The sequence below is a fragment of the Clavispora lusitaniae genome (genome assembly GCF_014636115.1).
Source record: "Clavispora lusitaniae strain FDAARGOS_655 chromosome Unknown tig00000078_pilon, whole genome shotgun sequence".
NCBI classification, from domain to species: domain Eukaryota; kingdom Fungi; phylum Ascomycota; class Pichiomycetes; order Serinales; family Metschnikowiaceae; genus Clavispora; species Clavispora lusitaniae.
This window is the reverse complement of record NW_027093977.1, coordinates 86,672-109,400: the sequence shown is the minus strand read 5'-3', so window position 1 is coordinate 109,400 and position 22,729 is coordinate 86,672. Positions and strand designations below refer to the sequence as shown.

The 22,729-nt window shown below is 43.4% G+C and overlaps 12 protein-coding genes and 1 non-coding gene across 13 annotated transcripts; 6 read left to right on the top strand and 7 right to left on the bottom strand. All coding sequences in view use genetic code 12, as the record gives it.

The window, feature by feature from the left end:
- Positions 1-869: 869 nt before the first annotated feature.
- ARX1 (putative hydrolase) lies at positions 870-2,561 on the bottom strand (the record flags this gene model as incomplete). Its single annotated transcript, XM_002616761.2, has 1 exon — positions 870-2,561. One exon carries the CDS (start codon positions 2,559-2,561, stop codon positions 870-872), a length of 1,692 nt encoding a protein of 563 aa, XP_002616807.1.
- A 249-nt stretch (positions 2,562-2,810) lies between these two features.
- FOB63_005555 lies at positions 2,811-2,892 on the bottom strand. The gene has a single exon. It is a non-coding gene; the product is annotated as a tRNA-Ser (tRNA).
- A 260-nt stretch (positions 2,893-3,152) lies between these two features.
- Positions 3,153-4,712, bottom strand: DCR1 (ribonuclease III; the record flags this gene model as incomplete). The annotated part of the gene is made up of 1 exon (XM_002616762.2): positions 3,153-4,712. The coding sequence occupies one exon, from the start codon at positions 4,710-4,712 to the stop codon at positions 3,153-3,155; it is 1,560 nt and encodes a 519-aa protein (XP_002616808.2).
- Positions 4,713-5,131: 419 nt separating this feature from the next.
- Positions 5,132-5,961, top strand: FOB63_002196 (mitochondrial 54S ribosomal protein uL10m; the record flags this gene model as incomplete). The annotated part of the gene is made up of 2 exons (XM_002616763.2): positions 5,132-5,137; positions 5,359-5,961. The coding sequence occupies 2 exons, from the start codon at positions 5,132-5,134 to the stop codon at positions 5,959-5,961; spliced, it is 609 nt and encodes a 202-aa protein (XP_002616809.2).
- Positions 5,962-6,074: 113 nt separating this feature from the next.
- On the top strand, positions 6,075-7,034 carry TRM8 (tRNA (guanine46-N7)-methyltransferase; the record flags this gene model as incomplete). The annotated part of the gene is made up of 1 exon (XM_002616764.2): positions 6,075-7,034. The coding sequence occupies one exon, from the start codon at positions 6,075-6,077 to the stop codon at positions 7,032-7,034; it is 960 nt and encodes a 319-aa protein (XP_002616810.2).
- A 106-nt stretch (positions 7,035-7,140) lies between these two features.
- Positions 7,141-7,959, bottom strand: FOB63_002194 (uncharacterized protein; the record flags this gene model as incomplete). Its single annotated transcript, XM_002616766.2, has 1 exon — positions 7,141-7,959. The coding sequence occupies one exon, from the start codon at positions 7,957-7,959 to the stop codon at positions 7,141-7,143; it is 819 nt and encodes a 272-aa protein (XP_002616812.2).
- A 1,014-nt stretch (positions 7,960-8,973) lies between these two features.
- Positions 8,974-9,639, bottom strand: FOB63_002193 (uncharacterized protein; the record flags this gene model as incomplete). The annotated part of the gene is made up of 1 exon (XM_002616767.2): positions 8,974-9,639. The coding sequence occupies one exon, from the start codon at positions 9,637-9,639 to the stop codon at positions 8,974-8,976; it is 666 nt and encodes a 221-aa protein (XP_002616813.2).
- A 124-nt stretch (positions 9,640-9,763) lies between these two features.
- On the bottom strand, positions 9,764-12,781 carry VPS11 (tethering complex subunit; the record flags this gene model as incomplete). The annotated part of the gene is made up of 1 exon (XM_002616768.2): positions 9,764-12,781. The coding sequence occupies one exon, from the start codon at positions 12,779-12,781 to the stop codon at positions 9,764-9,766; it is 3,018 nt and encodes a 1,005-aa protein (XP_002616814.2).
- Positions 12,782-12,987: 206 nt separating this feature from the next.
- Positions 12,988-15,171, top strand: UTP8 (Utp8p; the record flags this gene model as incomplete). The annotated part of the gene is made up of 1 exon (XM_002616769.1): positions 12,988-15,171. The coding sequence occupies one exon, from the start codon at positions 12,988-12,990 to the stop codon at positions 15,169-15,171; it is 2,184 nt and encodes a 727-aa protein (XP_002616815.1).
- A 333-nt stretch (positions 15,172-15,504) lies between these two features.
- FOB63_002190 (uncharacterized protein) lies at positions 15,505-15,852 on the top strand (the record flags this gene model as incomplete). Its single annotated transcript, XM_002616770.2, has 1 exon — positions 15,505-15,852. One exon carries the CDS (start codon positions 15,505-15,507, stop codon positions 15,850-15,852), a length of 348 nt encoding a protein of 115 aa, XP_002616816.1.
- A 797-nt stretch (positions 15,853-16,649) lies between these two features.
- TPT1 (tRNA 2'-phosphotransferase) lies at positions 16,650-17,321 on the top strand (the record flags this gene model as incomplete). The annotated part of the gene is made up of 1 exon (XM_002616771.2): positions 16,650-17,321. One exon carries the CDS (start codon positions 16,650-16,652, stop codon positions 17,319-17,321), a length of 672 nt encoding a protein of 223 aa, XP_002616817.2.
- Positions 17,322-18,963: 1,642 nt separating this feature from the next.
- Positions 18,964-21,543, top strand: FOB63_002188 (uncharacterized protein; the record flags this gene model as incomplete). Its single annotated transcript, XM_002616772.2, has 1 exon — positions 18,964-21,543. The coding sequence occupies one exon, from the start codon at positions 18,964-18,966 to the stop codon at positions 21,541-21,543; it is 2,580 nt and encodes an 859-aa protein (XP_002616818.2).
- A 215-nt stretch (positions 21,544-21,758) lies between these two features.
- On the bottom strand, positions 21,759-22,262 carry FOB63_002187 (uncharacterized protein; the record flags this gene model as incomplete). The annotated part of the gene is made up of 1 exon (XM_002616773.2): positions 21,759-22,262. One exon carries the CDS (start codon positions 22,260-22,262, stop codon positions 21,759-21,761), a length of 504 nt encoding a protein of 167 aa, XP_002616819.1.
- Positions 22,263-22,729: the final 467 nt, after the last annotated feature.

Below are 22,729 nucleotides of genomic sequence, written 5' to 3'. Positions count from 1 at the left end.
CGGAACATGCATGGTAAGGATGGGGGTCCACTGTCGTAGAACTGTAATTCCCAATGAAGAGGTGATCATCCTTTGCGAGTTAATTGCAGAAAAGGAATTGATGCAAGGAAGAGGGCCAGACTATTCAACCGAGACAGGTGACCAGATGGCAAAAACAAAACATATGATTCCAACATCAAAAAAAAGCTAGCAGGGGGAAACAAAAATCAATCAAAGGCTCTGTAGGCTATGGGAATAGTTATGGTAAACCGTTTGGGCCAAATACATACTAATCTTGGGGAGTGGTTGAAAGAGGTTTAGTTCTCAAGCAAAAGAGAGGAAGCAAAAACCGCAGGTGATTAAGGCGTCGGGGGCTACATTGGGCCCGCGTTATTATGTAAGCCGCCCGCAGTAAAATGTCGCAGCTACCAGCCAATAAATGTCGCGCACCGCCTAAAGGCGGAAATATTCGCCGTAGGGTGCCGAAAGCGCCTACGACTTTTTTTGGCAAGGAGAGAAGTCTCAATGGCAGCTAACCACATGCGACATTTGTCAAGTACGTAAGTAGCAATAGTATAGGACTTCTGTAAATCTGCATTTGCTTTCGGTTTGCTATTTTCTCTTTTTTTTTTTTTTTTCATACGCCTCGGGCAAGTGTGCACCAATGAGCATATACGTCATGGTTGCCGTCACATGACTGGAAAATCTACGAATTTCCATCTGATCTGGTATTGTAGATGCAAGTTGGCACGAAGTTAGACATGCCACATTCGGTCCGTTTCTTCTTTCCTTGAGAGTTCGCGTGAAGGAATTTTCCTCGTATGCAATTTCCATTTCGGGCATTCTCTACAATATTTTATTTCTGTGTCATCACGTATTTAGTATACATTCTAGTCGAGTTGCATGGTCTCATCCAAATGGAGGACATTAGCGTTCAATTTGAAAGATTGAACCTCCTTCATTTTGATACCGAAACGGGCATCTTGAACTAACTGGCTCAATGCATGGACTAATGCCATGTATTCGCCCGACATTTGGTACTGAGAGTGTACCCAGCTAGGTCTAATTGTCTTGTTTCCTCCAGTCAATCTTATAACCTCGTTGACGTTGTTGTTCAATACAATGGTAGTCGATTCTCTAGCCACAGCAGATGCTTGTGTGCCGAACTTCAAAAGCGACTTCAATTTTAATGCACTAATGCCCAAGGCTGGTAATGGAACTTCTTTTCCTGGCAAGGACAATTTGCTGGCGTCAATACCGTGTCTTCCAGTAGGGTTTGCAGTAGTTAAGATCTTGGCAAATGGAATGTGCTTAACTCTTTGAATAGGCTTTGGACGGGCCAAATGTCTATTACTCAACTCGCTCAAACCCAACTTGTGCACCTTGATTTCGTCCTTGATAGCATTGAGTTGCAGATGGACGTCACCGTTTTCGAAATCAACAGGGAAGGATTCACAAGTGTGTGTCAACTTGAATGGGAAGACAGAGAACTTCTTGTCAACCGTGGACAACAACTTTCTGGCACTCTTCAATCTCAAATGGTGAGTGACTGCAACATCACGAATGAAAATGGTTGGCTTGGTCTTTGGATCATCGACATCTTCTAATGTGATCAAGCCCTTTTCTTTGAAGTCCCCAGTAGAACATAATCTCAAGTCTATGTTGTATACTTCACCAGCCTCAACCACGAAGTCATCAGTAGGAACGGCACTTAACACGTTGGTTCCCTCAGGCTTTTTGTTATCCAGAAGAATCAAATCTGTTCCTGTGCTCTTCTTGAGAAGCTCCGCCTCCTGACTGCTTTCGTCCCACACAACACCTTTGAAGTCTTTCTCGGCGACTATACCTTCAGCTTGACCAGCCAAAAATCTTCTGATTCTTCTTATCTTCGAACCAGGAACAACAACGCACCCGAATGAAGATGCAATGCTATTGACAACGTCTCTGAGCAAAGAGCCAGTAATGGCATTAGGTGCATTGGCCAAGCCTGGAATGGATTGGATTTTCTCTGGTGTGAGCGCAAGTCCCACAAGGGCAACAGCGGCTTCTGTAGCAATGTAACTTGCTACGACGGCATCAGCCTTTGGTCCCAACAATGGTCCCTCTGGTTTCAACTCATTGTCCACCATAATCCCTTGAGGGTAAATGACAATGGTGTGCGAAGACAAAGCAGAGTAACCATCGATTTGAGCACCAAGAGAAATGGTCACCACATCACCAGCTTGAAGGATATATTGGGGCGAAGAAACGTCAAACTCAGGAGAAACATTGGCGACAAACTCATTGACATCAAAAGTCACAGGATGTGCAATACCTTTCTCTCTTACTTTATCTTCATCTTTGTACACATTGTTAATCAACTTCATGATCATGGAATCTCCCAAGACACAAAGTTCTTGGATCGAGTAAGGTCTCTCGGTCTTACCCAAATGATAGGAATCATTGATGAGCTGAATCAAATATTTGAGCGTGGTTTGTGATATATTACCAGCCGTTCTGTATTTTTCCAACACGGACTCGCTCAACTTATTCCTCTCATTGAGCAAGATGTTAGCATCATCTTGGTGGACAGCTAACTGCATTATTTCTGTTGTGCTGTGAAATAATCAGTCTAAGTGCAGAAAGATTTTTTCTGAACTATGGAGAAGAGATGCGATGCGCGCCGGTATAGAAGTAATAACCAGGCATTCGTGTGAAAGGACGAAATGAAGCGGAAACGACGTGCCAAAAATTAAAACCCCTTCTCTAAACGGAATAGCTTCATTAACCGATCCTTCAAATTCTCTCTCGGAAGTAAGATGCAAAAAAAAACACTAAAATACAAAAAGTAACGACAACTGCAGGACTCGAACCTGCGCGGGCAAAGCCCAAAAGATTTCTAATCTTTCTCCTTAACCACTCGGACAAGTTGCCTTGTTATAAACAAAATTATTGAAGGTATGTCATAACAAATTATACTAAATCAATGGTTCACATCAACTTCATTTGGAATGGAGCGGTGCTTTTCAATGAATTTCCATTTTAATGAAACCACGGAGGTAATTAAAGCCACGAATCGTATTGAAGTATTTATATTTTTGAATTTTTTTCACTAAATACGTTTGACTACAGAAAACTGCGAACTGTCTTACCGTAATGAAAAATAGCATTGCACAATTTACCTCCATGAACCCTCATATATAGTTTAATAATGCGTTGAGCTTCTCCTTATTTTCCAAAAGCACAGTCGCCGCACGACTCATGGCGTTTTTCTTCGATGCATCATAAGCAACAGAAACAACCTTTTCCTTGACCTTTAGTTCGGCCTTGTATCTGTTATTCTCAGCATCGAAGGAAACCGCATATTCTGGCGTAAGCCCCAACGTGCGACCGAAGAAAGCATACGCCTCATTCTTGGCAAACTTGTTAGCAAAGACATGACTGCCAGCTATCAAGGGAAACTCTGCAGTATTCGTTTCTGGAGCATCACTCTTACTTTCTCCGGCTTCTCCAGATACGACAGATATAGATCTGTCTGTTTCCAATCTCCGCCTTCCATACTTTTCCAACATTGGTTTGTTTTTGAGAGCTGCCATTGCTGCACGAAGGCCTGCATCCCTTAATCCAGGTGCCACACCCTCTCCCAAAACATTATCTTCCATTACGCATTGGACTTTAAATAAACTTTGTACACCATTTCCATTCTGGACGACCTTGTAAATAGGATGTAGAGAAGCAGTTCCAACTAAAGAGTACAACTCTGTCTTTGCATCCTTATTAATTGGAGTGGCTTTCTTGATCGCGAGATCAGCCTCAGAAAGTTTCGATGCCATAAGTGTTTTGAGCCATTGTTGCACTTCATTCATATCGAATCCTCTTTCCATAGCAAGAGCACCAACATATGCCTCGAAAATGTCCGCGAAAATCTTCTGCTTACCGTTCCGAAGAGCAGATTCGTCCACTTTACATCTTAAACTTTGATCAAAGCCATACTGTGTGGAGAATTCAGCCAAGGTTTTATTGCTAACAAGCAGTGACCGAATCTGCGAAAGAAGACCTTCATTTGCAAAGGGAAATTTCTCATAAAGGATAAATGTCACCAAAGTGTTGAGTACAGAATCGCCTAAAAACTCAAGTCTTTCGTTATGCGACAGGACAATTTCCTGCTCAGCCAAATAAGTTTTGTTAGCTGAAGTAGACTTGTGTTGAAACACCCGAGCTCTAAGGTGAGCATTCCTGATCTTCGGCAAAGGCGGGAGTGAGCTGTCTTTCGCGACTAGTTCGTCATCTTCTGAAAGTACCTTGGAAGTAAAATCTTGGTCATCTGTCTCGGTGTCTCCTGTAGAAATTTGCGATCTGGTCCGCTTCGATCCTATTGTAATCTTGTTTTCAAGAATGTCATCGAAGATCTGCATTTGATTATCCTCATATAAGGTTTTAAGCTTCGCTACTAAATGCAACAAGCCATTGCTCTGAATCTCTTGCCTAGCAAATTTATCCACAGAGTTATCTTGAGCATATTCCTCGAGCTTTGATGAATCTGGAGCCTCTTCAACAATGATTCTTACGTTCTTCTGCAAAGAACGAGCACAGTGCTCAAACTTATTAATGTCTGTGTATCCAAATACACTGGTCTCGAGCAGGGAATCTTCAGAAGTTTTCATTTTCTTCCTGGCATTTGGAGCTGGCAAAGCCTCGGAAGGCTGTGTCGCAGCCTTCGTGAGAGTGTTCAAGAAATTTTTCAAGTCACTCATGCTTGGGCTTTTTGAGCTTGGAAAGAATCCGCAAGTCTCAAGACCATGATGAGTAGCGAAGCTTATCACGTGACACGACTTTGATCAAGTATATATTTATGAGGGCTAAAGGAATGGCTACTTATTCTCTATTCTCCCAAAGCAAAGGAAACTTTTTCGAAGAAACACTAAAAGGCAGAACGACTAAGTTGAAGACAAGAATGTTCTCAGAATGTAATCTATGCGTTTGCAATATCTTATATCGCAAGCGCACCCAAGAAAAGGAGGAAGAACAGAAGAAAACCAATCAATCCTTAGTTTGCCTGCTACTTGATAATAATAGTTCCAAAAGTATAAAAGAGTAATTTTCTTTTTATTCCTCCATTCTTTTGAATGAGGAAGAAGTTATTAAGCTACTACTATGAGTCGTGTTTCTACAAATGCGAGTGGAAAAAAAAGTTGACAGAAAAAAAAGTCTAGTCGAACTCAACGAAATCAACCACTGATGAGGCACCTTTCACAAGCCTTGTTTGGGGCTATTCGCCCTAGTTTTAACCCTATCTTGAATTCAGGTAGAGCTTTCCTCTCAGTGCCGAGATTTTTTTCCACAGCTTCTCCAAGATTGCAGACAGCGGTCACTCCCATCTATTCCATAAATGACCGTAAGACTACAAAACACGTCTTGTCAAGAAAGACATTTTTGGTGGACTACTACAAGCATCTCAATGACACGAATGATATCGTGTTGTATGTGCATCACAACAACTTGGTCAAGAATGACAATGTCAAGGTCAGAAGTGACTTTCAGAAATTGGGAGTCAAGATGACTTACATCAGAAACAGGCTTTACGATGTTTACTTGAGGTCTTCTCATGAAGAGGACCCTGCCTTGCATAAAAACACCTTGAAGAACAAGAAAGTTCAGCACCCATTGTCTGTGTTGTTGAACGGTCCAACGGCTGTCATCACCATTCCAAAGTGTGAGCCCAGCGTTGTTGAGCAAGTCATGAAGATCTTAAAGCAAGCGGGAGAAAAGCTCATTTTGATTGGAGCTAGAATCGAAACCTCCATTTACAATATTGATGACTTGGACAAATTTAAAAGCTTGCCAAACAAGGAGCAAATGCAATCTCAGTTAGCCGGGTTGTTGACTGTTTTGGGCGGTGCTGGTTTGGTCAGAACATTGGAGTCTAATGGTACGATGCTTTACTTGACCTTGGAGCAGAGAAGAAAAGACCAAGACCCTCTGTCGGAGGAGCAGGAAAACTAACCACTGCATTGACATTTCATGTAAATAGATCCATATAACGTATCGTATACTTTAAGCTGACGTAAATAAGCAGTCCCATGTCGTTTTCGTAGAAGAGAAATTGAATTATGCTGATGCTCATCTCATGCCGGAATCTGAAAAATTCCCCAAACCATCATTCTTTTGAACAGAAACAAATGGCGAAGCCTACAACTCCCAATCCTGTAAAGGACAAAGAAACCCGCTTGCGTGAGCAGCAGGAAGCTGAGTCGAAAAGAAGAGCATACAGGGACAAAAAGGAGAACACCAGAAAGCAACTTAAACATGCCCGCATTGAAACTCCAACTCCAGAACCGGACTCGGTAGATTTGCCAAGGAAACGTTTTTACAGACAGAGGGCACATTCGAATCCATTTTCAGACCATAGATTAGACTACCCAAAGGATCCAGATAGTATGGAGTGGCAGAAGTTGTATCCTCACTATTACGATGAAGAGACCAAAAAAATGACCAAGAATGTTGAGTTCGCTGACATCGGATGCGGTTACGGCGGATTGCTTATCAAATTGGGCACAGAATTCCCAGATACCTTAAGTTTGGGAATGGAGATTAGAGTGCAAGTGACCCAGTACGTAGAGGACCGTATCATTGCCTTGAGAGAGCAGAACAAACAGCAGGAGCTTTACCAAAATGTGGCAGTTTTGAGAGGAAACGCCATGAAGTTTACACCAAACTTTTTCCAAAAGGGCCAATTGTCGAAGATGTTCTTTTGTTTTCCAGATCCACACTTCAAACAAAGAAAGCACAAGGCCAGAATCATCACCAATACCTTGTTATCTGAGTACGCCTACGTTTTGAGAGAAGGAGGAATAGTTTACACAATCACCGACGTCAAAGACTTACACGACTGGATGGTGAAGCACTTGACAGAGCACCCATTGTTTGAAAGGAAAAGTGAGGAATGGGAGAAACAAGACAAGTGCGTAGAGATTATGTGGAACTCTACAGAAGAAGGACAAAAAGTTGAAAGGAACAAGGGATCCAAGTATATTGCATGTTTTGAGAGACTCCCCACCCCCGAGGACTGCAATTAGACACGCAAATTCAGTAGAGGATGGTACAGCTTTAAGCTTGATGTAGTGACTTAGCGAAGTAAATATAAAAACATCAACATCTCGAATACCTTCGCCTGCTGGCTGCTTACAAGTGCAGTTCTTCTGGGAGTTGGGTCTTGTCCACAAAAGTTTCGTCCACGACCTCGGAGATAGAGCTTGGAGCAGCAGAAGGGACGTCTGGGAATTGGGAGGAGCCAGAAGAGTAACCAGTGGCTGGTTCTTGGGCTGGCTTAGCACCGACAGTGGAACCAGCGGTTCTGGTAGGGAACTTTGATTGGATGAAGTTTCCCACAGGACCAGACTTCTTGATGAAAGCATCAATATGAGGAGCAGCCTTATCATGAGCAATCTTGGTGTATTCAGCGGACTTTTCCTTGGCAATCTTGGAGTATTGCGCAACAGCAGCGTCAATTTCCTTCTTGTTGCTTTGGTAGACAAGAGGAACAGAGAAAGTCAACAACACGGAGGTGAAGATAAGACTGTAGACAGAAAACCATGAGGTCAACTTAAACAAGATGTAAGCGGCACCAGCAGCCTTCAAAGTGGCCTCAATGTCCTGAGCAAAGATGATCTTGTGCAATCTCTTTTCAGCACACTCGGAGGCATCGGCAAGTGCTGGCAAAACAGATTCTTTGAACACCTTCGAGTGAGACTTAGGAGTGCCAACGTATTTGGTGACGAAACCTTGGCCGGTAACCAACTTGCCAGCATACTCAGCAGCAGCGGCAGCCAAAAGGCCAATGTAGGCCAAGTGGAAGAAGTGGTTGGCCACGTTTATTTTCACCAAGAGAAGGGCACCGATAATGGCGCCGAACACTTTTCCGGTGGCAACCGGATCTTTCCAAGTAAGCAAACTGGTAGCAGAGCTAGATTGAACAATGGGTGTTTGGGCTGGGGTAGACATTTCGAATATGAGATATGAAAGTAAAGTGTACGAAAAGGGCCGAACGTAATCTCAATTGAGCAACTATCAGTGGTTTTTTTTTTCCCGAGATTTTGCGTAGCTGATTCTCAATCTCCTGAAAATATTCCTACACAATTGTCACAAGACCGCAAGGGGCGTGCGTCGGCAAATGACGTGAAACAGGGGCAGCAAAAAGAGCAATGGCGGACAATTTTTTCTGGTGCTACAGCAATGACAAGTTATGTTTCTTGCTACAATCCTTTTTCTTGTAGTAGCAACATTATGGCATCCTTTCTGTAATGGGATCGCTTCCAATCATTAAAGCGCGATAGCAATGTCGTTCGATCAGGCGCGCTTTCGCATAAGTAACCGATGAAATTTATTACCTCAGATAAGCCGTCGCATAGAACCTTTTCACCACGTTTCGCTCATATACATAAAGTTATTTTGGCAGCGCTATCATAACACTCTGTGTTCTGCCCGTCTTTCTCACAATTTCAACTCAATTTATCTGTAGGCATTTCCAAGCGGAATAACTTCGTACCATCTCTTTGGCATGTAGTATTCGTGAAGTTAATGCTCTTGAAGTAGTCTACCACAATGTCGCGAAAATTCTGGCGCCTCTTGTCCGCGCTGAAAGTATGCCCTTCGGCTAGACACTGGAACCAGTCATGTAAAACACAACATAAAATACGAGTAACAATTTCAACTAGATCAGACACACTGCCTATTGGCGCAGAGACATTTCCGTCTTTTTCCAAGTTCTCCAACGCTGTTACTGCGTCTCCGAGAACTTTTTGCAACTGACCCAATTTGGTGCCAGTGAAAGCACAAACCCTATGTTGCTTCTGGCTTTTTTCTAGAAAACTTCGTACAGCGTAATCGTAGGGATTTTGCCCAAGAGACTGAAACCATAACAGCGCAAGGCTCAATTTTTTGATAGCTAGCCCATCAACGCATTCACGGACAACACGGACAGCATCTTGCAAAAGCTTCAACTTGGTCTTTGTGGCGTCAAAACCCATCTGCGTACATTTCTTTGCAGGGTGAATCCCCCTTACCAAACGTTAAGCACAAGAGACTCGTATCATGGGCTCTATCAATCTTTGTCTCAAACGGATCTGATACGTCTTCCTCATCAACCGTGTCTCCTGGCGATTCTAAAATTCGACATAATTTCATTAGTGCCATGGTGGTCTCGTGAACTTCTAATTGATTTCTCTTAACGATCACAAGATTTAACCTGGCTAGACCTTTCTGGAGCGCCAGAATACTGTTATTAAACAATTCCAAGATTTTCCGTTCCGTCAGACTTGCCTTTGTGTACTGACATTTCGCCAATTGTCCATCCCTGTGAAGTAGAATTGGCACCACCTTGACAAAATTGGGATCGGCTGTGACGTATTTGTTGAAGAACGTGCATGTTAAGAGCTTCCATACCTCGCCGTGTTCTCTCACCGCACTTAAGTTTTGCTGGGCACTTTGAAGGAACTTCTGCATACATCTCCAATAGGTGCTGAAGCTATGAATCAATTTGGTGTCCTCTTCGGGAAATCCGTTTTCTTCCCATTCTTCCAAGTAGGATTGCAATAGCTCGCAATACTTGGCCTGGGTTACAATGAGGGTTTGGACGGCTGTAACGTATATTCCGCTTGAGCGAACATCTCTGGAACCAGGCATATGATTTTAAGACTCTTTTTGCTCCACTAAAGATGGAGTTATACGCCAAACTATATACAGAGACGATTGTTTCATGATTGTAACTTGGGTGCAAAATAATTGAATCTCTGGTGTATGGATGTGTTTACTTATTCGGAAGCTCCGTTTCCATAACACCTTTTCCCAAGTACTCAGTGATTACCTTAAACCGATCCGTAGCATCATTTAAATCCATGTCAAACACATCGTAATTATCCTTGGACTTGAATTGGGTTTCCCTAAGCGCCCGAGACGACTGCAATTCGTTAATACACAACGGGCATTTGGGTTTGCTATCGACTTTCTCATTCTCCGATGGGATGTAGATATTCTCAATTAAGCACCTTTGATGGTACGAATGTTTGCACTTAAAATGAATCAATGGGAAGTCAAGTTTCAACTCGCAACTAGAACACTTTGTGCTTTGGAAAATCACAGGCTTTGTGGTAAGCTCAGTAAGTTTGAAGCTGTTCTTGGTAGATTCGCCTTCGTAAGACTGAATGAGTTTCTTATTATTGCTGATCTCCTTATTCGCTTGACCGATGTACTCAATTAAGAAGTCTTTGACGAGTCCTAAATTTGCGTTCTCGTTCGAACTCATGATATTGATGATCTCGAGTGTTGTTGCAATTTTATGCAGCTTTATCTCATCCAATAACAAGCGGAAGTCTGCCGCAGTTGCCTGTTTGAAGATCTCGTTGGAAGAAACAATAAACTTGAGCATCATTTTATACAAAATCGGCTTTTTCTTCCCGTACTTGTTCACAACTTCAAACGCAGCTTTCAAGTCACCAGTAGTCTGCGCCATTCTAAGCAATCCTTCCTCAAAGTCCATCGATGCTTGTTTGGCAAAAGCTTCTCCCTCTTTGAAATCATAAACGTGGGATATTAGCAAGATGCTGGAGACATCCACCAACTTGGCGTTGTCATACATCAAATTTCTTGCCTTCTCAAGCCACTCGTCTGTCTTTTCAGGTTCCTCTTTACACATCGAAAGATACATTTCGAAAAGAGTAATCAACAAATCCTTCTTGTCCAGAGTATTTCCTTGATACTTCTCAAAAGTATCCATACAAGCCTCCAAAAAGACAACAAACTCCCGTGGATGATTCACAAAACATGGGAATACCAAGCTTGGGCGGGGAGGTAAATAAGTAGGCTCTGAATCGGTAGTCTCTAAAATCGAGTTTTCTGCACTTTGTGGAACATTTCGTGAAAGGTAACCCAAGAATGCAGTATATGATGAAATGGCATTGTGAATTAGATCTTTGCTACCCTCTTGCGGCGACGACTCGGACAAAGATTCATCAAATAAGGAATGGTTTGCTTCAGGTTTATACTTTCCAGTGAAAACATTTATAAGAAGCTCCGTAGTTTCCAACGGCATGTAATCTAGAAGATCCTTCAGGAAAGCGATTAGAATTCGTAAGAGTTCGTCAATTGGAAGAGATTTCATGTATGACATGCAATTGCCGAACTGGTTGAGCTCATTCATCTGAACTTCCACAATCATGTATGGATGGTTAAGCTTGTACAAAAGCCGAATAACCTGTTTAAAGTAGCCACATTCTTTGAACAAATTGATAATGAGCGGGAAATTTAGGTTTCTCGTAGGAGAGTCACCTTTTTGAGAATCACTTGGAGAATCGTTAATCTCTAAGGAGTCAATAAAGGCATCGAGTTCGCTTGTCTTTTTGAGCTTGCAATAGCAACATAAAAGTAGTGTGAGGTGATCACTATCTGCTAAGTTCAATTCATACAAACTGGCAAGGAATCGTGTCATATTGCTGATATTCGATACCTCTTTGAATCGCTTAATAACATGTATAACAAAGTCGTCCACATCCACAAAACTATCTTTCGTTGAATTTTTTTTGGAATCAGTAAGGTGTAAACAGTCAATGTATTTTGAAACAGACGCATCAAAGTCCTGGTGTTCGTAGAGATTCTCTGCGTGAAGCTTATTTATGCGAAAACGGGTCTCGTTGTCAAGATTGTATTGATCAGCAAGATTCAACGCGATTGAAAAAAGGTCTCTTTGCAATATCATTTCAACTTGTTGATTGATGGGTTTCTCATGTAATTTGTATAAGATTCCATCTGTTGACAACAAAAAGACATCATTTTCGGCCGAAGAGAAAAATGCATGGGAAATGGTCAGGTTGGGAATGGTCAAACTAAAGGAAATGTGCATATTTGACATATCCAAAATCAAGATTTTGGTGAGAGCATTCTTTCCAGGAGCACTAGACTCCTCAATAGGGCATATCACTAGCAAATAGTCTTTGGAAAGACGCAATATTCTTTTCTTCTCCAAAGTAAAGTTGACAACCTGTGCCTTACTGACATGGTTGTAGTATTTGAAGCCGTCCGTATTGGCCACTATCAATCTTGACAGACGAGTGTCCATGTCTGCACACCCCAACGCTACTCCCAGGCTCGCGGAAAGAACACGAAGAGGTTTTCCGTCGTTTCTGCCGGTAGTTAGCACAGTCAAGATTTTGGAAGTGGTAGTCACGTACAAGATTTCCTCCAGTTTATGAAAATGAACGCTAGTCACCGGATCAACACTCTCATAAACCAATCTCTGCTTCGATCCCCGATCACGCAACAAGTCACCTCGCACTATGATGACACGCCCATTTGTGTAGCCTAGCGCAATGCATGTTAGATAATCATTGAATGCAAAGCAGCTGATGGGGTAGAAATCTGCTCCGTCATGTACCAGCACTTTAGTGACATACTTATGGATGGTTACTTCTTCTGATCCTGCCGAGGCCGCATCTAAGTTCATGATTTTGTTCAAATCCCATACTTTTATAACGGCTGGCGAATTTTGTTTTTCAGCTAGAGTGACGAGCAAGTTAGAGTGAGCCAAGGGCTTCATGAATGTGATCCGGTAGCCAGGCTCATAGGCGCAAAACAGCCGGGCCAAAGTGAAATTATCTTTTGTGAGAAGCTTCACATATGTATCTTGGGTAGCAAATGCAATATAGGTCTGGGTGCTGGTTATTGCCGTTAATTGAGGGTCGGAGAAGAGAGGGTCCGTAGATTTGTAATTCGGATCCCGAACTGGGAGAAAGTCAAAGAGCTGAAATTGTCTCCATGTAGACGGTAGCAACATTGGAGATGCAATTGATTCTATACGTGGATTTTGAGATTGTAGATAAAAGGTGGAGAGTATCAAAGTTCCGTACACCGCAGAAAGCTCACTTAGAGAGGGCAGCCTCTACACCCGTGCCGCCCATCGCAGAATTTTCCCTCGCATACACTACTCCATCTGCGTAGTTGAATTCCAACCTCATCTCAAACCCAAACTAAGACCACCACATGATGCCAGCAATTCCTGGTTTGGGAGAGTCATACTCCTTAACCGAGCTTCCTCGAATCCCAGATCTCAGTCTTCCCGAAAGAGTGGTGGTGTCAGAATCACAAAATGGCAAGCTGTACCTTTCCACAGAGACAATAGACTTGGGAATCTCCAAGCTGATCATATCCAGCTATGTTTTGAAGCCCACCCCAAAACTTTGCTGGTCCTATCCATTGTCCCCCAGTACTATTGTCGACAGCATGGATGTAAAGGACTCATTATATCTTGTCGGCTTGACTGAACGGAAAAAGAGCAAATTATTGATGATCCAAAAGACGGGTGACGAGTCCGTTGTCACCGGAGAATTCCTGTTGAGTGTTCCAGCTGTTGCAGTGAAGTTTTCATCTACTAAAAGTGCTTATGTGCTTTTGAAAAACGGAGATTTGGAGTTGTACAACTTTAGCATTGAAGACAGCATCATTATCGAAAAAGTCCCCGAGCTCACAAACTTAACTCAAGGCACTTCTAAAGCTAGTAGTGTTATGTTCTCTCGCTTTATTAGCGACCATAACCTCAAATACAACCACGACTTGTTCTTCTTCATTTCCAGAAGTAACTCGAAACTCACATACAGATTGATAGCTTTAGAGGGAACCAAATCTTTTGAGCTATACCAAACCAGCATCCCCTTCTCTAAGCCAGAGAGTCTTTGCTTTGCCTACAGTGATGGTACTGTCTACCAATTTGACAAGAAGACCAAGACCATCTCGTCGAGCTCGCTCATGAAGCCACAAGAGACATTGAAGTCTTTCAGCTTAAAAAACATCATTGGTAAATCTAGTTCCAAAAGCTTGTTTTCCATGACCTCTCCTTCTTCTGAGAGAATAATTTTGTCGCATGAATCACTGATTTTCATCATCAGCTTCAAGTACGAGAGTGTCCTAGGCGAACACACTAACAACTCCCATAATCAGGTGTTTTTGACTTTCGCTCTTCCTGTTGCAGGTAACACAACTGAAACCCGCAACTCCTTTGCATTGTACTTGAATTTTGAAGAGAAGACGAAAACCTGCAAGTTAAAGCTGATTCAGATTGATGTCGGTTTGAATTTGTTGAGCGAGTCTCTTGGTAAATCTCTTCACAACTCATCGGAAATTAAGTGGAATGGTTTCCCTGCTTTGGAAGATGAAAACATGATAGAAGCAAACAAGAAAATTGTCAAAGAATTAGAAAGGACGGACAAGAATTTGTTGCAAGATCAGGCACAAAAAAATACTTCTGCTTTCGACTCACATGTGGTGGAATTTCTCAAAAATGCTCCATTAGAAGAGAATACCACATATAAGTTCTCTTCTTTGACAGACAGAGTGGTCGACGCTAGATTCATCGAGTCAATATTAGCCATGATTTTTGAAATTGATGAATCAGAAAGTGTTCAAATCATCAACGAAGAGTTTGTCCCACAAACAACATTAACATATCTTTTTACACATCCGTTGTACCCAGAAAAATATGCCAAGGGCTTGTTGATGCTTTTGTCTCAATTGAATCAACCAGACTTATTGAAGCAGGCTATTGATAACTGTGTGGGTCTCACTATTGAAGAACTCACGCAAGAGTTGATAAACTTGGTGGAATTGTTGGACGAGATGGATGCAGAGGAAAAAGAGGATGCTTATTACATCTCATCGTTCTTGAAGGCCACTATTAATCGCTTACTGACGGACTATTCCGTAGGGGAAATCACGAGTAAGTTGCAAGAAATTTTGAATATTGAGTATGAAAGCGCCAACAAGAAGTTGGAACACTTGTTAAATGCGTTAATCGATATCAACAACAATCAGTCATGGACGTTATTGCAAGCCGTCATTGATGTTGGTGGATTATTCAACTGGAGCTTGCCTACTGTCAACAAACTTAGCGAAGTCATTGACGCTAAGGTTGAAGCATTGACACAAAATAGCTATAACTTAACATTAACGTCTCAAGCCGTTATAGGCTTGCAAAATGCTGGAAAGAAAGGCGCCAAGAAGTCCACACCTAAAGTTGTGGATAACATTCACGAGATTAATAACCAAAGATTGCAGTTGGACGCCATTTTAACAATCAACAACAATACCACCAACAAGAAGTTGATGGTTGACGAAGGCATTGAGCTCGCAAAGAAAATTCCAACATACTCGAGGGAAAAGTTGGTTTTGTAGCGAAATAGAATAAACTAAATACTTGGGTTAATAGTAGGTGTACAGAGGTAGCTGATAGTCTTAGACTTAATGGTTGGCAAATAATCATTATGGAGTTGTCGAAACGCACTTGTGCACACACATATTTAAGACGAACAGAGAAAACATATTCATGAATCAAAGGATTTCAAGGAAAGTAAGAGGAAAGCGAATTAGAAAAGATTTGACCTTTGTAACTACGTTTACGGGCGTTCTGTACCAAATTTATCTGTCCAGGAACTTGAGGGAAAACTAGTATCGTCCTGCGTTTAAGGCGCTAAATACATCTTAGGCGTACAGTTTTTCCTCTCCATCATGAGTAACCCTGCTCTCCAAGCATATAGAACGGCTCTTCGAGCAACACGAGTGGCCTTCAACGGCGACAACTTTGTGTTAAAATCTGCAAGGGCGAAAATTAGAGAAGGACTCCTCTCCAACCGAGACCTAGCGGACAAGATGGAAGTGGAAAAAAAAGTGGCTGAACTTAATGAAGTTGCACAGTTTTTGGTGAAAAACATTGTCCAAGGCGAGAAAGAAGAGGGCAAAGACCGTTACCTTTTGAAGATTCATGACAAGACGGAACTCGGAAGTAACGAGACTATTAAGCAAAGCAAGGCCAACTTGGGCAGTTTGGCTGGTGCCAAAGTGAAAAGATGCTCTTAATATCTGTACATAGCAAATGAAGGTTTAGAACATACTCAATATGTACCATATCGGTTACTGTTGTATCTGAAGGGAGATATCTCGACGGTGAAGGCTAATAGCTAGAAACAAATCTACAGGATTCTATGCATGTGGAAAGAGGAACCATAAAGAAAATGCATATGACGTGGGTGAAATGGATGTATTTAGGGGAAAATAAGATCACTGATCACGATACGGTGGTACTTTGAGATCTATCACACAAGTTTACCAGAGGATTATGAGATTTCCGGATATAAGACAGTTAATTGACGGGCCAAGTGCAACTGGCACTTTTGCAAACCTTTTTTTCGTAAACGTAGTAGGGCACAGAAACTATTGCGTTGACTAAGGGTTTAAAAATTGCTAGCGAACCTAAGCGTTCCGAGCAAACCTCCAATCCCCGCTGTGACACAGTCGTATGTTGAGGACATAGCAATTACACATCAACGGCAGCAATTATATTTTATTTAAGTTTTACGCCTCATTTTTTAAAGTCAATTATTGTACTTTCACCCATCACTTTTTATTGTTCTTTTGTACATCAATCATACCCCAAACTTAACCGTTGTACCTCAAGCCTACTTGCTTTTACTTGTGATTAATCGGTTTCACTGCTCCCTATTTGCATTCTCCATCGGTTTTATTTGGCGACGAAAGAACGATCTGTCCAGATATTCCGATTTAGTCCATACACTATAACGCATTACATTCTTAACTCATCCCAGCTCTTGCCATCTACACTCCTCAGTCTGAGCTTCTTCCCTTTTCTTTCCATCATGCGCGCACAAGACAAGCCATCGTGCGCGCCAAAAGCATTGAGCGAAAACCCCTCCAAGACAAGCATGTCGGCAGTACCACCAGAGAAGAGAGACATGTTCATATCCAAAGCGCTCTCGTACCTTCTTCGGCACGGCGCAGATAAGGAAAAACTTCCTCTAGATGAGCATGGGTGGGCCAAGGTCAGTGATGTGCTTGCCAACAATCGCATCCGTACCCACCGTGCTACCCAAGAAGATATTCGTCGCATTGTGGCCCAGAATGCCAAACAAAGGTTCACGCTCAGCGAACGGCCGGACGGAGATTATATCTGCGCCAACCAGGGCCACAGCTTGGAACGGGTTTGTCCTGAGCTCGAGCTTTTGACTCTGGAGACCATGCCGCGCGAAGTATATCACGGAACGTACGAAAACAAGTTGGATACAATTATGCAACATGGCTTGAATCGTATGGCACGCAACCATATCCATTTAGCCTGCAACGAGCCCTGGAGCCGCCTGGGCTCGCGCGCGAGCTCCACAGTATTCATCTACATTGACATTGACAAGTGTCTCAGCGCGGGCATTTCCTTCTACCGCAGCAAAAACGGCGTCATTCTCACCAGCGGCAACGCGCAAGGCTGCATTCCGCTGGAATATTTTGCCCGAGTCGAGCGCAGGTCGAAATCATGAGCTAGGCGCATCGAGGAGCGGGCGTGAATGTTCGTATGAGGCCCTCGTAACATGCTCCGTATTGGTGCATAACTATTGCATGCTGCCCTATCTCAATGGTCTAGAGACTCAACACTTGTCGCGCCGCCTGTGTTGTCGCGTGGACTTGTTGTCGCGTGGACTTAGTCGCACTCTTGACCCAGATTGTCGCACACTGCTGCATGGGTCTAATTGCTCTACATGTTCATGGGGCAATGTCCCATATCGCTGTAAAACGGTCGCTGCTGGCCATACGTCTCCAGGTTAGTGGCCCTGTGGCTCTGCAGAGAATGCCCCGAGCCAGGCGCAATTGTTTGGATGCCGCTGCAGGGCACATGGGGCGAGTCCCGTATTGGGGCACACTGTGCAGGTGTAGCGCAGAGCCCCAGGCGACGCCTGATTTGGCGGAAATGCCCAGGCAAGTGGTGTGCGAGCCCAGGCTATCGCACAACATGCGCAAAGTCCTAGGGGGCCTAGAAAGATGTCATTTTCAGTCCATACTGTACGTGCATGTGGATCGGTCTGGCTACGGGGCGGGGCATTCTAGATTTTTTGTGGGCGTGCACACCGCAGCAGAGAACAAGATGGCGCGAAGAGCCTGTTAGGGCCGCCTGCATTGACCAAAGGGTCTAGGCTCAGGCAAGCTGGGATATATATGATGGTGCCAATCCGGCAAAGGCGATGACGCTTGCTTACTTTTTCTTTTCCTTTCTTTCCTTCTCCGTTCCTAGTTGCGTTACCATTTGCAAGAAAGTCGCTGTTGCTTGCAGTTTGCTCGAATCTGCCGTTCAACTTCCCCGTTTCCGCCGTTTCTGGGTCAATTCTTTTATTTGGACCGCCTCTGCACTAGGGCTTAGCATGCCGGGTTTTCCCCACCTCCACGCTGCGGTTAAAACATTGATATCAAGCTAATCAGCTCTGACTCGTGTCGCATTCCCATATTGATCTCCAAAATAGTCCCCTCCGGTAACCAGATTTGCCAGTGGTATTGCTGCGACTGTGGCAAACCTTACGGCACCCTCCGCACATACGAGGGGATCCGCACTGCAAAATCCAACTTGACTTCTTCTTCTTTGGCCGAGAGCATCCACTACCAGGATGCTCCTACAGGCCACCATTTGGTGCAAGAACCCGCAACCCGCTTCACTTGCCTGCGGTGCGGCCACATGATGTGTCCCTATTGCTTCAAGCTACGGTACAATGACCTCGAATGACTATCATCCTCTGCGTGGGTGTGACCCAAGGCAGAGGCTAAAACTTGCGCGAGGCTGGGCCTGCGCCGTGAATAGGTAACAGTACGAATATCGGTTTATGTCGCGCCTGTAGCACATGATACCGGTGGCTGATGGGTGCCTGCACACATTGCCCATGGTGGTTTAGCCGGGTATCCTGTAGCAAAGTAGCAAACGCCTCATGCGAGGCCATATTTTCTGGAAGATGAAGGCAACAAAGAGGAGAGTTTTTGTCCTCCCTCCCTGACCTCTGCAGAAGTTGAATTGCCGTTTGCCATCATATCGTATCTTTTTTCGTCGGGTGGAAATCTAGCACATGCGAAAATGCATGCAGGCCTGACAATACTACATCAACTCAAAACGTCTACTTCTCCGCTTTTCTTCTCTCCACCATGAGGCTTCTTCACGCCAAACACCAGAAGCTTATACTCCAGTGCTACCCGCCGGGGAAAAGCGTGGACAAAAAACCCAATCCGCTGGAGCTCAGCTATCTTTTATATTACGCGAGCACGCGGCGGGTCAAGTTGGAGAAGGTGATTGACTTTTTGGCCCACAAAACAAAAAGTGACGCTGGTAGAAACAGGTCGGGCAATCTACAAGTTACACTCAGTATAATTGCCGCTCTTATTGACAAATGCTCCAATAACTTGAACGTGTTTGCACTGCAAGTGTGCAAAATCATGTTGGCCATTCTAAACACACAGGAGTTGCCGTTAATTCGCCTTCTCGTGCAGACATATGGAGTCTTATGCAGCAAGCTTGATGGTGGGTTATTTTCCGGAGATAAGGATTTTGTCGACTTGTTTTGCCAACTCTCTACTGGATTGATCTCACAGGGCGTCAGTAAACTGAACCAGCCCTCGCTCAATGTTCTAGAATGGAAACGTATTTCGTTGGCCACATGCCGCCATCTGTTCAAATGTATTGGTTACAATACCCACGTGAGCAAGAGTTTACTTTCTTTATGTGTGCCCCTTTTGACAGAGCAAGTACACTCTTCGTCCTCCCATGACGATTTGCTTAAGCGTCTACACGCCAACTTGAATGTGGAGAATGACGCTGACCGCCGCTTAAGTAAATCTGTTACTGGTCGCAGCATGTCCAAAATGTATCGTGTAAAGAGCAATGCAGATACAGACTCGCTTAGCGAGGATGACTTAAACGTGGAAGCCCTCTCGGCATTGCGAACTTTGTTCAATACTACTCTTTCCAGTCAGATTTCTGATGCAACTAAAGAGGTTGTGGAAAACAACTTGAAGCTGTATCCTAATGAAGAAGAGTGGGGCACCACCTTTTTGGAAATGTGCGCTTCGTGGATCCCCGTGCAATTGCGTTTTATTACATTGCTGACGTTATTGAAGAGCATAACTGTCACTTCAGAAAAAGTGAGCCGCAGCACTGATGCCGCTCATTTGAAGTCGCACTTTGCTCGCATGGTGCATTTTGCCAAAAATATTCTGGGCCTTGTCTCATCCGACTTCAATATGATTGGCTTGTCAATCACGGACGTCACCCAACGTTTGCTAAGCTTGCAGACTTTCTTGCACTTAATGGCGGCAGACAATCTCCCCGCTGATAAAGTGGCATACCTAAGCAGCATTTATTCCGAATGCATTTGCAACTTGTCTAGTCATATCTACTATTTTGATCAGGTACTGGATTCAATCGAGGCAATCTTGGTGCACATGGACACTGTACTCATTTCCACAACAGCGGATAATGTGGAGCAAGTTTATGGATTGGTTTTGCATTTGCTTGATGATGTCTCTACAGTATTGAACTTGTTATCAGCTAAGTCGAGTGCCATTATTCGCAATAGAGCGACTTTGGAAAATTGGAGTGTGAGTTTGCAACTACTTTCATTCTCTCTCTCATACAAGGAGTTTCTGGAGCACGGTACATCACAACAGATCACGCAGATTCAAGCGAAATACCTTGCTGTATTCAATCTATTCTTGGAGAAGGAGCTCGTTAAAAGCGATTCTCCAGAGCAGTCTGATTCAAAAATAGGTGAAAGAGATGATATGTTGGTTCCCAACTTCAATGATTATTTGGAGAACAGCCAAAATATCTTGGCTCATTTGCTTGTGCACTGCAATGATTTTTTTGAGGACTCAATTCTCAACGTGAATGTTGCAGCGCAGCTTGTATTGTCATTGCGCTGTATTTTGCATGCAACAGGTGCTAACTTCATTCACAATTTCTTGCCCTTTTTCCAACACTGGCAACAACTGACTTATTCTCTGTCACTTCTGCGCCGAGTCAAAGATACTCTGGCATATATTCTTTTGCAGGATCTGGTGGAGGTGCTTGAGTCCAAATACAACGATTGTTTCAAGCTGGATGTCCACCTGTTACCATTGGCCGCTTTCATCTCGGAGGATATAATCTCTCGCCGCGAAAGAGGTCAGTGGGTGTGTGAACTTGATGGAACCAGCTCAATCCCTAAAATAATTCCAGGAGAATTACTGATGAAGGTAAACAAAAAGTCTATTTTCGATTTTTTCTCTCATATATCATTGCATGGATGGACACCCTCGCAAGGACCATTCCGTGAAGCCGATGTGCTTCTCGAGAACGGAAACGGCTATTCTGAACATTCTATGAACGGACAACTCCACGCGCAAGATTTTCGACCAGTGAACACTAAACCAGTAGGCGCTGGCCTAGGTTTAGGTACTGTGAGTGACATCTCTTCTATTCACTCAGGCTTGGCTAACCAAAGTTCACGTGCTAACGTTGGCTCGGCAGACGTAACACAAGCTACCATTGAAACACGTTCAATGATTTCTCTTATGGCACGCGAAGAGCACCGGGTGCCGCGGGTGGCACCTTTGAAGCTCAGCTTAAATGGCCTTAGCATATCAGGCGCATCCAGTCCTTCAGTGCTTGAAAAGCAAATTCACACTACTGACGTGCGCTCTATTTTGGACGGTCTTGATAGTGACGATGATCGAGAGATTGTTGTATAATTAGATGTTGTAGGTATATGTACCATAGAAATATAGTAGGTCTGATGATCTCAACGATGTACGGTACTCATTAAAATTGTGGGTGAAGAAAGAACGGGATGGCCAGCTTCCTAGTCTTGCTGTGACAGAGGATTAAGACACACATCTACAATTTGATTGGCCCAATTGAAACGGCACACGCTAAAGGCCGGAATTTGCATTAGTATTTATTGTTTTTACTCGTCGTCGTCATCGTCACCACCCAAAGCTTCAAACGCGTTGAATGTGTTGGTGTGCTTGTCCGCAATGGCATCTCTTGGATCAACTGCTTTGGAAGATCCCAAGTTTTTGTTGTTAGGCTTGATCTTAACCGCAGTCTCCTTCAACAGCTCTCTGAACTTTGTTCTTTCTTCATTGGCTTCCTCGGCGCCAAATGATTTCTTAGGTTTGGTCATGGTGGCCCATCCATCTTCGTCCACGGTGGTCTCAACGGTCTTCTTTCTCAAGTTTGGCTTGTTTCCCGAACGAGACAATCTTCTTCTGTTCAAGTGGTGGTACAGTCTCTCATTGCCATGTTCGTCAATGTAGGTGTCACCGTTGGTCATTTTAGCCTTCTTCTCATTGGCGACATGTTCTCTCACGGCCTCCACTAAACTGTTGAAAGCTTCTAAAACTTCTGGCTTCGGAGTGTAGGCTTCTTCCCTTGCCTCAAGTAATTGTTCCTCAGTGTACTTGGCCATGATGATTCAGTCGGTTTAAGTCTCAAGAGTTTTTCGCCTTTTTTTTTTTCCTTCGGTCTGAAATATTTGTGTATGAGACGACTAAATAAAAGTACCAATAAATACTACTATTTGGGGTCGAAAGACACGTCGGCAAAAGAGAACTAGCTTTGCTATTGAATTGATCCCCCAGTTTTGTTTCTTCGAATTTTTATGTGGTCTTCTTGTGCAGCTAATACTTGTCCCTTTTCATCGTGCGAGCACTCGCCTAATTGGAATATGTAATTTACTGAGTAGGGAAATCAACAAAAGCACGAGAAAAAAGATTCAATTTCGAAGCTTTCTCTAGCATACTTTGTCATCCCTTATTGAAGTCACTCATAGCTGCATTTACATTCTCGTACTATCTTATCAGCCTTTCATTTTTATTCGGTGTCTTATATTTATTATCACCTTTGAGCCTCTCATTCCCCGTTGCTTCGTAGCGT